General features: G+C 37.2%; 1 protein-coding gene across 3 annotated transcripts in view; it reads left to right on the forward strand.

The window, feature by feature from the left end:
• LOC135734568 (integrin alpha-X) overlaps positions 1-15,585 on the forward strand; it is a 182,581-nt gene that overhangs the window by 16,436 nt on the left and 150,560 nt on the right. For 2 of the 3 annotated variants that reach the window (XM_065253402.2, XM_065253403.2), the window contains exons 3-7: positions 10,335-10,444; positions 10,543-10,613; positions 11,213-11,339; positions 11,449-11,576; positions 11,685-11,836. In XM_065253402.2, coding sequence (XP_065109474.1) covers positions 10,335-10,444; positions 10,543-10,613; positions 11,213-11,339; positions 11,449-11,576; positions 11,685-11,836 — 588 coding nt within the window. Of the gene's footprint in view, positions 1-2,121; positions 2,370-10,334; positions 10,445-10,542; positions 10,614-11,212; positions 11,340-11,448; positions 11,577-11,684; positions 11,837-15,585 lie in introns of those variants that run through there. The other variant, XM_065253404.2, reaches the window with a different exon arrangement.

The following is a 15,585-nucleotide window of genomic DNA, read 5'->3' on the forward strand; positions in this document are numbered from 1 at the left end:
TGAAATGCATGTTTGAGCTGGCTTAATTTAAAACAGTATTCACAGTTCCTGTCAATTTTTAGGTTTGTGTCAGAAACTGCATTTGTAATGTCACCCCACAAGTTTTTAATGGTGCAGAGAGATCAGAGGATTGAGTTGGCCACTTTATAATCTTAATCCTTTTTGTCTGGAACCAGATTTTGCCCTCTTGCTTTTGTGTTTGTTGTCTTGTTTACACCCATTTTAGGGGCATTCCTCTTCGGCAAAGGGCAACATAATCTCTTCAAGTATTATACTGTAGTCAAACTGATCCATGTTCCCTTGTATTTGATAAATAGTCCCAACACGGCAGTATGAAAAACATCCCAATCCCATGACTTTTACACCGCCATGCTACACTGTACTGTGGCTTGAATTCAGTACCCGGGGGTTGCCTGAGGTTTTGTAAAGACCCCAAAAAGAAAGATTTTAATCTTATCAGGCCACAAAATTTTACACTATTTTTCTTTGGGCCAGCTGATGTATTGATGTAATTCTATAGATGTCTTTTTTCAACAGTGGTGCTTTACTGGGGCTTCTTGCATCAGTGACTGTCACAAGATCATCATCTTTTATCTTTCTAAAGGTTTTCAAATTTTTAATCAAATTGCTCTGTTCCTCTGAGCAATGTTTGAAAAGACCCATTTTATTTAGAAATTCAGCAGCATATTATATATTTTATAACAATGGGCAAAACATTTGCCTTCTCTCTTTCTTAATAAAGGACAGAAAGAAGCTGTTTTCACAGGTTGAACTCATTTTAAACTTCATACTGCTATTATTTTGATCACGCCACTTTCAATAAATGAATCACTCAGAGCAAGTAATGTGGATATCATTACCAATGGCTCTATTTTTTTTTATAAATAATTTCCAGAAATATTACTACTACTAATAACAATAGTGGTTTATCAGGTTACTGATGTTGCACTGCTATTTTTTTAACACCACTGTTTATGATCATGCAGCATAAAATTATAAAATGTTTGCAATTTATTCACCTTTATTAGTACACTACCATGTTTTTAACACCACAGTAGGTGTGATCCGTTAGCTGGTAGAAGAGCTGGGAATGGATACACTGTGGATATCTCAAATATTAATATGGCTAGTAAATGAGCCAATATAACAGGGCAGGCGTCACGGGGTGGGCATTCGCGGCTAATAAAGTTTTTTAAAAAGGAAAACAAAAGTGAAAGTGACATGGTTTTCAAGTAAGGAATGCGTCCAATAAGTAGTCAACACACGCACTGCTAGTCATGACACCCGGAGCAGTGGGCACCCAGCGCCCGGGAAGCAATGGGTAAAGTGCCTTGCTCAATGGCACGTCACAAGCGGCCGCCCGTGAGACTCGAAACGGCAACTTTCAGGTGACAAACCTGACTCGCTACCTCGTAATATATCGGGGTAACATGATTAAAATTTCCGAGCCATTATGCAGGCTGAACTGCGGAAGATACAGGTTTATCCATCACGTCTCGAGTGCATGCACTTACTGCCAGGTCGTTACATCGCCATCTACTGATAAAAACCAAAACGGCAACCGATGTCCGATAGATAAATGTTTACAGGCATTATTGTTATTCAAAATATATTTAATAAATGTGTAATATACATAGAGGAGATAAATATGGTGAGATTTAACGCGATAGCGCTGTGGGTCCGTGACCGGCTGTAGACTACACTCCACCCCCGGCGATAATGGTACGTTCCAGCCGCAAGCGCAAACACAGAAATGGAAAATTAGAACAAGTCGTAATTTTTCTGTTTGTTCCAAAACCTGAAATTCTAAAGCAACAACCTAAACACTTAGAATTGAAAATTAAACCGAGAGACAATTTTCCGTTTGTAAAGTACTCATGAAAATTGAAAAATGAAACTTTGAAACCCATTTTTCATTTGATTAATTTTGATGGTGCAAATTGAAAAAAGAACTGAAAAGCGTTACACGGACCTTTTTAAACGTGAAGCCTCATCCACGCCCACCTAAAACGGCTCGTTTAACACGCCAGTCATACTGGTTTGAACATTTTCATAACACCACCCTCATATATACGCAAAGATAGAGGGTGTAACTTTCAATCACGCTGTAGTATTGTTGTTTCCGCCATGTCGAGCAGACGCTGTGTTTCGTTGCAAAAGGCATTCCAACAGAGTAAATATTAAGAAACCAGTGGTTAGGTTTTATTAACAACACTGTTTCAGTCAGTACAGCCCAAATGTTCGATTGTGTGCTGCACATTTTAAGGAGGATTACTTTCTAAACATCGCGGAGTACAACCGCTGGATGTACACAAAGGCTTCGTCTAAAAAGTGGAGCAATTGTAACTTTGCAACTACACTGACATTCTGTAAGTAGCTGATGTTTTCATATTTAATAAATTTTCTCACTGACGATTCAAAGACGAGTTTTGAGCAGAGACGTGCCTGTGTTTTAATGCATTTCCTAATGATGATCTAAATGCGAGATTTGAGAAGTGCAGATTAGTGCTTGTTTGTTGTTTCTAAGTTCACAAATGCAAACATGGTTTATGTTTTAGTATCCTTACCTTACCATCTGTTAGCCTACGTTCTGCTCACATCGCGCTGGTAAAGTTGATTGATTAGCTTAGCCATCCGTGTTTTCTGGGTCAGATTCAGGCTCATGTTGATAAGGTAGTAGTAAATATGATAGTATCTCGTGAAATCGAAAATAATGATTTTTTTTAACCATAAACCACACAAACACATTGTATTACACCAAATACACAAAGTAATGTGCTTTTTAGCCCTACAATATGAATCCTTTAATTTCAATTAATCCATAGGTCTGAAAAAAGAATACTCGATTAACTAGGGTGGGGAAATCCCCATTCTCACCAAAAAGCGTACAAATGACACGCAGTGTGATTATCGTGCAATAGATACGCCAAATTCCGATTTTGCGTGCATATGATACGCCAGTCCTTCCCATTCACTTATATGGCGAATCGTTTCGTGACGTTTTATTTATTGTTTTCTCATTTGTTTTCTGTTTTTTTTTACCATTTTCGCTTGGGTTTAGGGTTAGAACAACTTTTTGTTATATAAAAATGACATCCTAACCCAAACCCCAACTCTAACCCCAACTCCAAGCGACCATGGCTTAATAGATAAAAACTTAGAGAAACCTGTATATTAAATAACCTGCTTAAACAAATGTGAAATCTTACCCTAAACCCAAGCGAAAATGGTTTAAAAAACAGAAAACAAATGAGAAAACAATAAATAAAACGTCACGAAACGATTCGCCATATAAGTGAATGGGAAGGACTGGCGTATCATATGCACGCAAAATCGGAATTTGGCGTATCTATTGCACGATAATCACACTGCGTGTCATTTGTACGCATCTTGGTGAGAACGGGTAGGGAAATCAAAGGGTATATGAGTATAAAAAATACTTAAAGCTTTGTAAATACACAATGCGTCCACGGCAAAAAATGATTTTAACGCGGAGTGGGTGGTCTTGTGCATTAGGTGTGCGAGACCACATTTTGCGTGAAGGTGTGCACGGCTACGCATCCGAAAATGACCGAACTGGAGGCGATTCTGTCCGAGCAGGCAAGCCTGTGACGTATCTCTTTGATAAATCCATACAAAATAATGCATATACTATTTATCTGACACTCAAGTAAAGTATGGCAACTTTGTAACCTAAAACATGAATTATTTAACATATGATTCAGAATGTTTGGCTTGTATATGAATTGAATGATAAATGAATAAAATACAAACCTTAAGATGTCTGTACTGTTTGTTTAGTAAAAACGTTAATGAAATGATTATGTTTAATAAAGATATATTTAAAGGATTGTTTTTTTATTCATGTTCATATTTATATATCAAGCTCTGATGTTACAAGCACCAGGGTTGTTCCAGTGGACGACAACTTCTATCCTCTTCTTTGTGTTAGTTTTTGGCTCGATTGCTCGCGTCACCCACTGACGGTTTAAAGCAGGGATCGGCAAGTAGATGGCGGGCCAGCTGCTGTAATCACACTTACGTGTCTTATTTTGAATCTGATCTTTTGTCAAGCAACATTGTTTTTACTTCCTATTTAAAAGACGAAAGACAGCATTAAAAATGGCTAAAACATGGTTGTTCTGCTGTTTCTTTGTCTGTTTGCACCCGCAATAGGCCTATAATCATGGAATATGATGGGTCTGTGTATCATTCGTTCAATCGTTTTTTTCTAATTAAAAACAAAAATAAATGATAAAACGACTTGTTTTTCCATTATTTATTCCTGAACTAAATTGAAAAAAAATAATAACGACGGGTTTTCTGATTGTGTGCTGAGATCAAAAAAAATATTTTAATTTTAAATAATTTAACACCTTTATAGGCATATATCAATGAAATTAGTTTAACCAGATCGAGTACTAGTGGTAATATATTACAGGCATTTATGCTCTCATTACAGTCCGGCTTTTGAACTTTATTCCTTTTTTTAATTAATACTTATCCGGGACACAGAAATACACACCTAGGTTTAAGGAGGTCTGCGCGGGATAAACCATATTGCCCTACTGACAAATGAAGTAAGCTATTTTTCTTGCATAAAACGAATGTTGTTGGCTGACAATGGTTTCAGTACCAAACAGCTCCTTAAAGCTGTGCAGGTGGGTCAGAATAAAGTGCGGATACGCTGTCAAAAGATGAGCTATTGTCAGTCAAACCACACGCTTTGTCCAAAAAATGGGTACCCCAGAGTTACGCCCGTTACCGTCTTTATACTTTAAAATTTCATCCTGAATCCTTTTGGGCGTTTCATACAGTATGCAGTGGGGAAATCACAGCACGGCTACGGCTTTTCTCGAGCAGGCTAGTGGAAGAGTTTTGTGCAGCGTTTAGTGCAAATATTTTTTTTATCAGGTGATACTTATTATTCATCAATGTGTTAGAATTATATAATAATAATTATAATGAAAAAAGTTCAAAAGTCGGACTGTAAACGAATGAGACTGAGAGCATGGTTGCTTTTCAAACCATTATTAAAACGGCTGTAATCTGTTACCACAATAGTACCTGATCTGTTTAAAATTATTTAATAGGTATATGTCTGCTAAGGTGTTAAATTAAAATTTGTCTTAACCCATTTCATTCATTTTTTCTATTTTGATCAGAAAATCAGAAAACGAGTCGTTATGCCTATTTGTTTTTTTCATTTTAGTTCTGCAAATAAATAATAGAAAAACAAGTCGTTTTTTCTTTATTTTCTTTTTGGTTTTAATTTGAAAAAACGAATGAATGAATGATAGGGGCCATATGTAAACTGTTTTTGTAAAATAAAAATAGTTTGATAAAAAACTTCCAAAATAATCCGGCGGACCAGAAAATATTGCTGGCGGGCCACTCTTGGCCCGCAGGCTGCCTGTTGCCGACCCCTGGTTTAAAGAATAGTGCCACAGCTGTTTGTTGAGACGCCGGCTCGCGTTGCGGACCAAAGCACGAGTATAAACAAAGCTTAAGCTTTTGAATCATGCATGGTACTGACATACGCCGGTCTGCACAGCTAACGTCAACATCAATCACACTCTTGTAATGTTAACCAGATCCAAATGCCGCCATAACCACACAAAAAAATAAACCCACACGATCATTGTTTTCGTGATCAATCATCAATGCCATGTTCGAGTACTCGATCAATCGATTACTAGTGCCAATCCCTAATCTCAAGATATTTTACTTGCTTCCACTGATCAGTACTGTAACTATCAGTTAAACAACAACATCTGCGTCGTGGTTATGAGACCCTTGAGAATTATTTAATCACATGAGGTCAAAAACATAAAAAACAATATTGATTCGCTTATAACACAGTGTGAGGGTTTGGGGTGCACAGTCCTTCGTCCCAAGGCGGATCAGAAAACAGCCAATTAGAGCTCAGTCTCAAGTAACATGTTTTTACCCCATTTACTGACCGACATAGACACTTGTTTGGGGTGCGCCCCAGACACACAAACATGACACACACAAACAGCAAACTCAGATTTTTTTTATATAAATGATAACTAATAGTGAAATAGTACAGCTTAACTTTTTGATTTCATGTAAAATTAGCTTTCCTCTCTGGCCAACTTTAAGGGGGCAGTGCCCCCAATTGACCAGCCGCCACTGGTCCCAAATGACATACTATCCACTTAAACTATGCACTATGTACTCAACTGTCTAGTGTATACATTTTTAAAGAGTAGTATCATACCAAATAACACTTGGGAACTTAAAGTGCACTTCTTTTTTTGGACTTTTCTGTGTGAATGCACTACTCGCACTGTTTATACTATAAAAAAACATAGAAAAGCTCACAAGTGCACAATTAGGGACGCACCTTGAGAACACATTTAATATTGGACTCCCTCGCACTTCCGGTGGAGAGAACGCTGGCATGTTTGGTTGCCGCTTCTTCACTCGGTACTTTTAATTGTTTTTATTGTTTATTATTTTATTGTTGGAGTCCGTGTTATTTCGTCGTGCTCTACGTTCATGACTGGGATTTTGGATAAACACTCTTTGCTGTCCCGGTGGACTCTTGCGGTGTGCTTGGATTTCTAGCGGTGTGCTTGGATTTCTCACTCCCTGTTTATTATTTTATTGTTGGAGTCCGTGTTATCTCGTCGTGCTCTACGTTCATGACTGGGATTGGATAAACACTCTTTGCTGTGTCTGTGGACTCTAGCGGTGTGCTTGGATTTCTCCTTGTGCTCTCCGTGTTCCTGTAAAATAGTGTGTCTACGAAGTTTTCGATTTATCTGGAAACTTTTTGGATTGGATTAATCTGAGTTCTATGTATCAGTCTCCGATCTTCGGCTCATAACAACATCTTTTATGTCGTTGGACACTATGTGGATTCGTTTGCTGTCTGCTGTTGTCTGTATTTTAACACTCACTGGGCTTTGTGGAGAGCGAATACCTGAACACCTAGACCGCGTCATGATAAGGTACTCTCTCTCTGAACTGCTTTCACTGAAACACCATCTGTTGCCCAATATACGTGTCTGTGAAACCTTACGATCACTTCACCTTCTACGCCGGTCTAAATATATACATAGGGGATCACAGCGGAATTTCAACATTACAGGGACCGATATTAAGGTCTTATGTTCCCGTTCCACATGTGATATTAAACAAAATGTTTCTCGTGGTGTTTGCTCTGCGAACCTATGTTATCCACAAGCCCCTATATACTCTGGCAAAGCGCGTCCTGAATTTATCAGGTTCGCGCACCTCAATGTACGTTCATTAAACAAAAAGTCTGATTTACTCTATCACATCATCTTGGACAAAAAACTTGATGTCTTCTGTATTTCTGAAACTTGGCAACAACAAAATGACTTTTTAAATCTAAATTTATGTACACCACCGGGATTTGCATATCTTAATAAGCCCAGAGCAACTGGTAAAGGGGGTGGCCTTGCTGTTGTGTACAGTACCGAGGTCTCTATTACTGAAATTGCTGTTCCTTATGTTTCTTCTTTCGAGAGTATTGTTTTTAAAGTTGGTGGTGCTGCTCCTGTTCTGATTCTGTTTATTTACCGACCACCGAAACCTAACCCTCTGTTCTTTGACGAACTTACAGAGCTACTTGCGTTTGTAAATCCTCTTTGTCCATCTATGATTCTCGTTGGAGATATTAACATTCATGTTGATAATTCTGCTTGTAAACATGCTGCTAATTTTATGGAGACTCTGGATTGTTTTAACCTGTCACAACATGTCAATTTTCCTACTCATATCAAAGGGCATACGCTTGATTTAGTGTGTTCAGTTGGAGCAGATATTAATCAACTTGAAGGCAATGATGTGTGCATAAGTGACCATAAGCTCTTGAGTTTTCACTTATCGGTTTCTCTACACAAACAACAAAAGAGGGTAATTAGTTTTAGAAATCTTAAAAATATTGATTTTAATCAGTTTTCATGTATAATTAATGATAGTCCTACTGGTAATACTGTTGATCATTATAATTCAATTTTATCATCAACTTTAGATGTGCTGGCCCCTAGGAAGGAGCGTACTGTTTCATTTTCTAAGTCATCACCCTGGTTTACAGCTGAGCTTAGGGCTCTTAAAGCAAAGAACAGGCAGTTAGAACGTCAATATAAAAAATCTGGGCTCACTGTCCATAAACTTATGTATAATGAGCACTTGGTTCAATACAGTGATGCTATCAAAATAGCAAGAACTGAATACTACTCTCAAGTCATTAATGATGGTACTCCAAATCCTAACAAGATGTTTAAAGTAATCAATAAGCTCCTTAAACCTGCCAATTCACTTATTTGTTCTTCTGTGCAGCAGTGCAACTCATTTTTAAATTTTTTTGCAGAAAAAATTGACAATATCTATTTGTCTATTACTTCTGCTTCTCTGGGTGCACCCCCTGAGATTCAGCCCTTAAATTGTCCATTAACTCGTTTGTCTAGTTTTAACATAGTTACTATTGATTACATCTCTGAACTAATTTTGACAATGAGTTCTACTACCTGTATTCTTGACCCTATTCCAACTCATGTTCTTAAAGAGTGTCTGTCGTCTATCAGTCCTCTCATTTTGAATATTGTTAATGCATCACTTGCTACTGGAATTGTTCCCCAAGCCCTTAAGGTTGCCTCAATCACACCAGTTCTTAAAAAGCCTGGGTGTGATGTTTCTGATCTGTCTAACTACAGACCTATATCTAACCTTCCGTTTTTGGCGAAGGTTCTGGAACGTGTTGCTGTCTCACAACTGAATTTTCATTTGTCCATGAATGAGCTTTTAGAACCTTTTCAATCTGGGTTTCGATCAGGGCATAGTACTGAGACAGCCTTGGTCCGAGTTATGAATGATCTCCTTATCTCTGCTGACTCTGGGGCACTTACTATCTTGGTGTTGTTAGATCTGAGTGCAGCTTTTGACACGGTGTGTCATTCTATACTGATTGAGAGATTGGAGACCTGGCTTGGTATCTCTGGTACAGTGTTGGAGTGGTTTAAATCTTATCTCTCTGATCGTACACAGTTTGTTGTTTTAGGAAACAATAAATCTAACATTGGTCAGGTACGCCATGGTGTTCCTCAGGGGTCTGTTCTTGGCCCGATACTATTTATTATTTACATGCTTCCTTTAGGGCAGATTATTAGAAAGCATGGTCTGGGGTTCCACTTCTATGCTGATGATACTCAGATTTATTTGAGTACAAAAACCAACATCTCTAGTATATCAGAAACCCTCCATGACTGTCTGCAGGAAATTAAATCATGGATGTACCACAATTTTCTTAAATTAAATGGTACAAAGTCTGAGGTTCTTTTAGTGGGTACCCCAGCTGCCTGTAATGGTAGACATTTTAGCTTGCACCTTGATAATAAAACAGTATCTCCATCGGCTCAAGTTCGTAACCTTGGTGTAATTTTGGACTCTCACTTGACACTTGAAGCACATATTAAGAGTATTTCAAAATCTGCATTTTTCCATCTCAGAAATATTGCCAGGATTAGGCCTTATCTTTCATTACCTGATGCAGAAAGACTTGTCCATGCCCTTGTAACCTCTAGGGTTGATTATTGTAATGCCCTGTATCTCGGTCTACCGGCAAAGTCTATTAAGCGACTGCAACACATACAGAATTCAGCTGCACGTGTTCTCACACATACTCCTTCCCGTCAGCATATCTCTGGGGTGCTTAGGAACTTGCATTGGCTTCCAGTCCATGCTCGTATCGATTTTAAAACCCTTATTTTAACATATAAGGCTGTACATAGAACTGCACCTTCATATATATGTGACTTAATTACTCCATATGTGCCCTCTCGATCTCTTCGCTCCGCAAATTCTTTCCTTCTGAAACAGCCTTCTTGTAAACTAAAGACGATGGGTGAAAGAGCCTTTTCGGTGGCAGCCCCTAGGTTGTGGAATGCACTACCAGTAACTCTTAGGACTGCCCCAACATTAACAAGTTTTAAAAAGCAGTTAAAAACCCATCTTTTTATGATAGTGTAGGTGTCTGATTGTGACACTGGTTGTATTTATTTTATTTTATTTATTGTTGTATTCTCATTTTTCTATGTATTTTCATTTTCTTACTTTTGTTTTATGTAGCGCTTTGGGTATAAGAAAAGCGCAATATAAATAAAATGCATTATTATTATTATTATTATTATTATTGGACTTTAAGAGTATGGTTTATAGCAGATATGATGCACTTCACATAGTTATATCATACACGATATTGTTATAATTGGAGGAATTGAAATTGTAAATTATCCTTCAGATGTTTGTTCTTACACCATAATTTTCCTTGTTTCTCATAGTCTTATTGTGAGTGATCCATTAATTCAAATCACACCAAATGAAAGAGGGCGGATTTATAGCTGTCCAGTCACACAAGACTCCCAGTCCTGCTCACCACTTACCATTGATGGTATTAAGGTTTTATTTGCTTTTCAATTATAAGTGAAAACTTATTTAAATATTAAAATATTATTGTTTTATTAACAAACTATTCATGTGTTAACATAGTTCCCGCTGAAGCAGTCAACATGTCTCTTGGACTTACAATGACTAAAGATCCATCTTCTTCAAATTTGGCAGTAAGTTTGGGCACAACATCATAAAGGATGTGTTTAATATTGACATTTTATTATTTAATTTATTAGGATAACAAGAAAAATATTATTTGTGGGAAAAAATAGGCCTAGTCCATATTGTTTTTATTATGAACACAAAATTAATTTGATTAAGATGTGGAAAACAGCTGAACAATGTGTAGAAGAAAGCACTATACAAATATAACCCAATGTGGGTTCTTCCCAATATTTTAAAATAATCCAGCAGAATTTAGAATGCAGTTTACCACTATTAGTTAGTCATTATTAGTCTTTTTTATCTGTGAACACACTGGGCTTAAAATGAACATTCTGTCATCATTTAAATATATAAATATAATATTAAATGTGCCTTTAAAAGTGTAGAAAAGAAGCAATGGTATGAGGACTGCTATATGCACATTTTAAAACATCGGCCACTTTGAACATTCATTCAATGCACTTCATTTAGTGTTTATGTAAACACTATGTTTGGTTTTATCTCTTAAAATGGTTTCATTCTGATTGAAACAAAACCTGTAAATGTAGCTTATGTTGAGGCAAGAATTTGATGAATAATTTTTTACATTTTCTGTCCTTCTCAGATTTGTGGTCCAACCATTCCAAAAAAATGTAAAAGTGTTACCACCTATAATGGCATGTGCTTTATTTGGGAAGACATAATGAGCATTAAACCAAACATTAAACAGACTGTACCGAGTTCTTTGAGAGGTAAATGTGCTGACTGCCAAAGGGATGTGTTATTTATTGTTTTCTGTTCTGTTAAGTCAAAGATGTTTATTTTATGCATTTAATGATTTTGCTTCTCTCCATTTTACAGACTGCCCTGGTCAGATTGATATAGCCTTTTTACTGGATGGCTCTGGGAGTGTAGGCGTTGGAAATTTTGAAACAATGAAACGTTTTGTGGCAAACATGATTAAGCGTTTTATTGAGCGGGATGCACAGGTCAGAAACGTCTTTATTGTCAGTTATATTTTATTCTGTTTGACTTTCCATGTGAAACTGTCTGTGTTGCACAACAAAACATGAAACTTCATTTATTTTGCTTTGCAGTTTGCCATTGCACAGTACTCCAAAGATTGTGAGATTCACTACAACTTTAATGGTCTCAAAACTCAAGGCAGTATGTGGGAAAGAAATGTGTTAGATATAAATTATCAAAACGGAGGTTCTACTTATACTGCAACGGCTATCAAAAGAGTTGTGTAAGTATATATACTTGTGGCAACTGTATGAGAACAAAATGACACAAAATATTTTAAGCTTGTTCTGTGTTGTTAAATTAAAGCAATAAACCCCAAGAAGCAGTGGGTTACCAGTGCATTTTATAACAGCTAAGGGGCGTTATTAGGCACGACACGAAGCGGAGTGCCTAAAACCCCCTTAGCTGTTATAAAATGCACTGGTAACCCAACGCTTCAAGGGGTTTATTGCGTTTATAAAACGGTTACTTCATATGCATAACGTTAGCGGGATTTTATAAAATAAAACACAAATAAGTTGTAATTATATTAGTACAAATATTACTCTTCCGCCAAACAAAGTAGTTCCTCAGAATCAAGTGTGACTGAAACAGAGCGCAATTCCCAACCAACACAGATGCAGCAAAGACACAATGAAAATATGTTTTAAGACTGTGGTGTTTATTTTATAAATCACCATTTATCTAATTTATACATTAACATTCATATTGTGCAACTGTTGAAGTGATGATCAAATATGCTTGGAAGCATGCTTAACTCTTTCCCCATCAGCGTTTTTTTTTTAAGTTGCCACCCAGTTTTAGTTTAATGCCTTGCAGAAAAATTACTTCTTTAAATAAACATAAAATATCAAATGAAAGAACAGACCATCCGCTTTCAAACAAAAACAAACGTTTCATTCATCCTACCTTCATTTGTTCTCTTATCACCTCTCAAATTTTTTAGCTAAAAGCGGAGATAATTCCATATTTGTGAAGAACTTATGTAAGAGATCAGATTGAGCCATCAAAACTTACACGCTGTGTTTTCAGTGTTGAGTCAATGCGTCAGTGTTTAAGTTGGGTAAGATCGCCACCCAGTGGATAATAGCGGACGTATGAACTTGAGTTATAAACTCTTCAGACAACGTTTTCTCTTTATCGACGAGATGACTCAACAATATTTATTGACATTTATCTGGATATCGCCATTAATTGTGCAATTGTAGACAAATTAAAAATATGATTAAAGACTGTGGTGTTTATTTTCATAACTCAGTATGCAGCAACAGTGGCGCAGTGATACTTATGTAATGTGGTCTGAACCGTGAGGTTACCAGTGTATTTTATCACGGCTTAGAACGCGTTTCAACCAATCAGAATGAAGAACCAGAACTGCCCGTTTTATAATGTGTTTTTTATTATTATTAGTGGTGCTTGCATTTATGCAAGGCATCACTATTTTTATCTTGCATACTTATTATTATTAGTGGTGCTTGCATTTATGCAAGGCATCACTATTACTATTGCTCAGGGATATTATTATGTTGGCTTGACACAGCCAACATACTGATATTGCATTTAAACTTATTATTATGTTGGCTTTGAAAAAGCCAACATACTGTTATTGCTATTAAACTTATTATGTTGGCTTTGAAAAAGCCAATATATTGTTATTGCTATTAAACTTATTAGTGGTGCTTGCATTTATGGAAAGCATCACTATTATTATCTTGCATACTTATTAGTGGTGCTTGCATTTATGCAAAGCATCACTATTATTATTGCTCAGGGATATTATTAGTGGTGCTTGCATTTATGCAAGGCATCACTATTATTATCTTGCATACTTATTATTATTAGTGGTGCTTGCATTTATGCAAAGCATCACTATTACTATTGTGTGGGGATATTTTTCTTCTTCTTCTTCTTCTTACATCCGGACACTTTTTTCGGCGCGTAACTCGTCCCGCACGGTTTGTTGTAGACCCATGAAAGAGGGCTCAAATCGACCGGTTTATTGAGGAGAGGTGTGCTATGACTTTTATAAGGGATCGGGTGCAGGATTTCCAAAAGGGGGGCGTAAAACCACCCAAAAAATCCTATTGACTTAACATTGGGCCCAACTTTGACGGGTCATAGCTCCGCTCGAGGATTTTGTAGAAACATGTGGGTCACAGCATTTAAAGAGGGTGGTAGGCTTTGAAAAAACATACATCACATTGGGGTGTAAGCTGTACCGCTGGGGTGTAAGAGGCTCCCAAAAGTGCCCTAATGAAAAGTCAATGGGGCGAAAATCCCATAGACTAACATTGCGGAAAACTTTGTCAGGTCATAGGTCCGAGCAAGGATTTCGTAGAAACACGTGGGTTACTAAATTTAATGAGGGTGGTAGGCTATGTAAGAACATACATGACATTGGGGTGTAAGTTGTACCCCTGGGGTGTAAGAGGCACCCGAAAATTCCCATTGACTTAAAATGGGGCAGGAAACATGCCCATATAAGGGAATAAAACAGTTCCAGATGGAAAATCTTTGCTTTACAGTGTCGTAGAGATAAGTGGGTGGGCTCATTTTACTCGGGCATCTAATCAGTCTCTCAGGATCATCCCAAAACTATTAAGCCACGCCCCTAGCAACAATTTTGGGCACCCTAGCAACATCTCCCATAGACTGCCATTATAAAATGCCCAGATGGATATCTTTGCACCACAGTGTCATAGAGACATGGGGGTGGGCTCATTTTACTCAGGCATCCAATCAGTCTCTCAGGATCCTTACATAGGTATTAAGCCACGCCCCTAGCAACGAAATATGAGCACCCTAGCAACATAATAAACAAAGCCTTATATCTCTGGATCCGAACATCATAGAGACATGGGGGTTGGGTGTTTGGGTCATGTTAGCTTCATGCTAGCTTCATGCTAGGTCATACTAGCTTAATGCTAGTTTCATGCTAGCTTTATGCTAATTTCATAATATATCTTGCTAACTTCATGCTAAATAATGTTAGCATCATGCTAGCTTCATGCTTATTTATGTTAGCATCATGCTAGCTTCATGCTAATTTATGTTCGCATCATGCTAGCTTCATGCTAATTCATGTTAGCATTATGCTAGCTTCATGCTTCTTCATTTTAGCATTGTGCTAGCTTCATGCTAATTCATGTTAGCATCGTGCTAGCTTCATGCTAATTCATGTTAGCATCGTGCTAGCTTCATGCTAATTCATGTTAGCATCGTGCTAGCTTCATGCTAATTCATGTTAGCATCGTGCTAGCTTCATGCTAATTCATGTTAGCATTGTGCTAGCTTTATGCTAATTCATGTTAGCTTCATGTTAGCTTTATGTTAATTCATGTTAGCATCATGCTAACTTCATGCTAATTCATGTTAGCTTCATGCTAATTCATGTTAGCATCATGGTAGCTTCATGCTAATTCATGCTAGCATCATGTTAGCTTCATGCTAATTCATGTTAACATCATGCTAGCTTCATGCTAATTCATGTTAGCATCATGCTAACTTCATGCTAATTCATGTTAGCTTCTTGCTAATTCATGTTAGCGTCATGCTAGGTTCATGCTAATTCATTTTAACATCATGTTAGCTTCATGCTAATTCATGTTAGCATCATGCTAGCTTCATGCTAATTCATGTTAGCATCATGCTAACTTCATGCTAATTCATGTTAGCATCATGCTAGCTTCATGCTAATTCAAGTTAGCTTCTTGTTAATTCATGTTAGCGTCATGCTAGCTTCATGCTAATTCATGTTAGCATCATGTTAGCTTCATGCTAATTCATGTTAGCATCATGCTAGTTCATGTTAGCATCATGCTAGTTCATGTTAGCATCATGCTAGCTTCATGCTAGTTCATGTTAACATCATTCTAGCTTGATGCTAATTCATTTTAGCATCATGGTAATTCATGTTAGCTTCATTCTCGCTTCATGCTAATTCATGTTAGCTTCATGATAATTCTTGTTAGC

Source organism: Paramisgurnus dabryanus, chromosome 1, assembly GCF_030506205.2.
Source record: "Paramisgurnus dabryanus chromosome 1, PD_genome_1.1, whole genome shotgun sequence".
NCBI lineage: Eukaryota > Metazoa > Chordata > Actinopteri > Cypriniformes > Cobitidae > Paramisgurnus > Paramisgurnus dabryanus.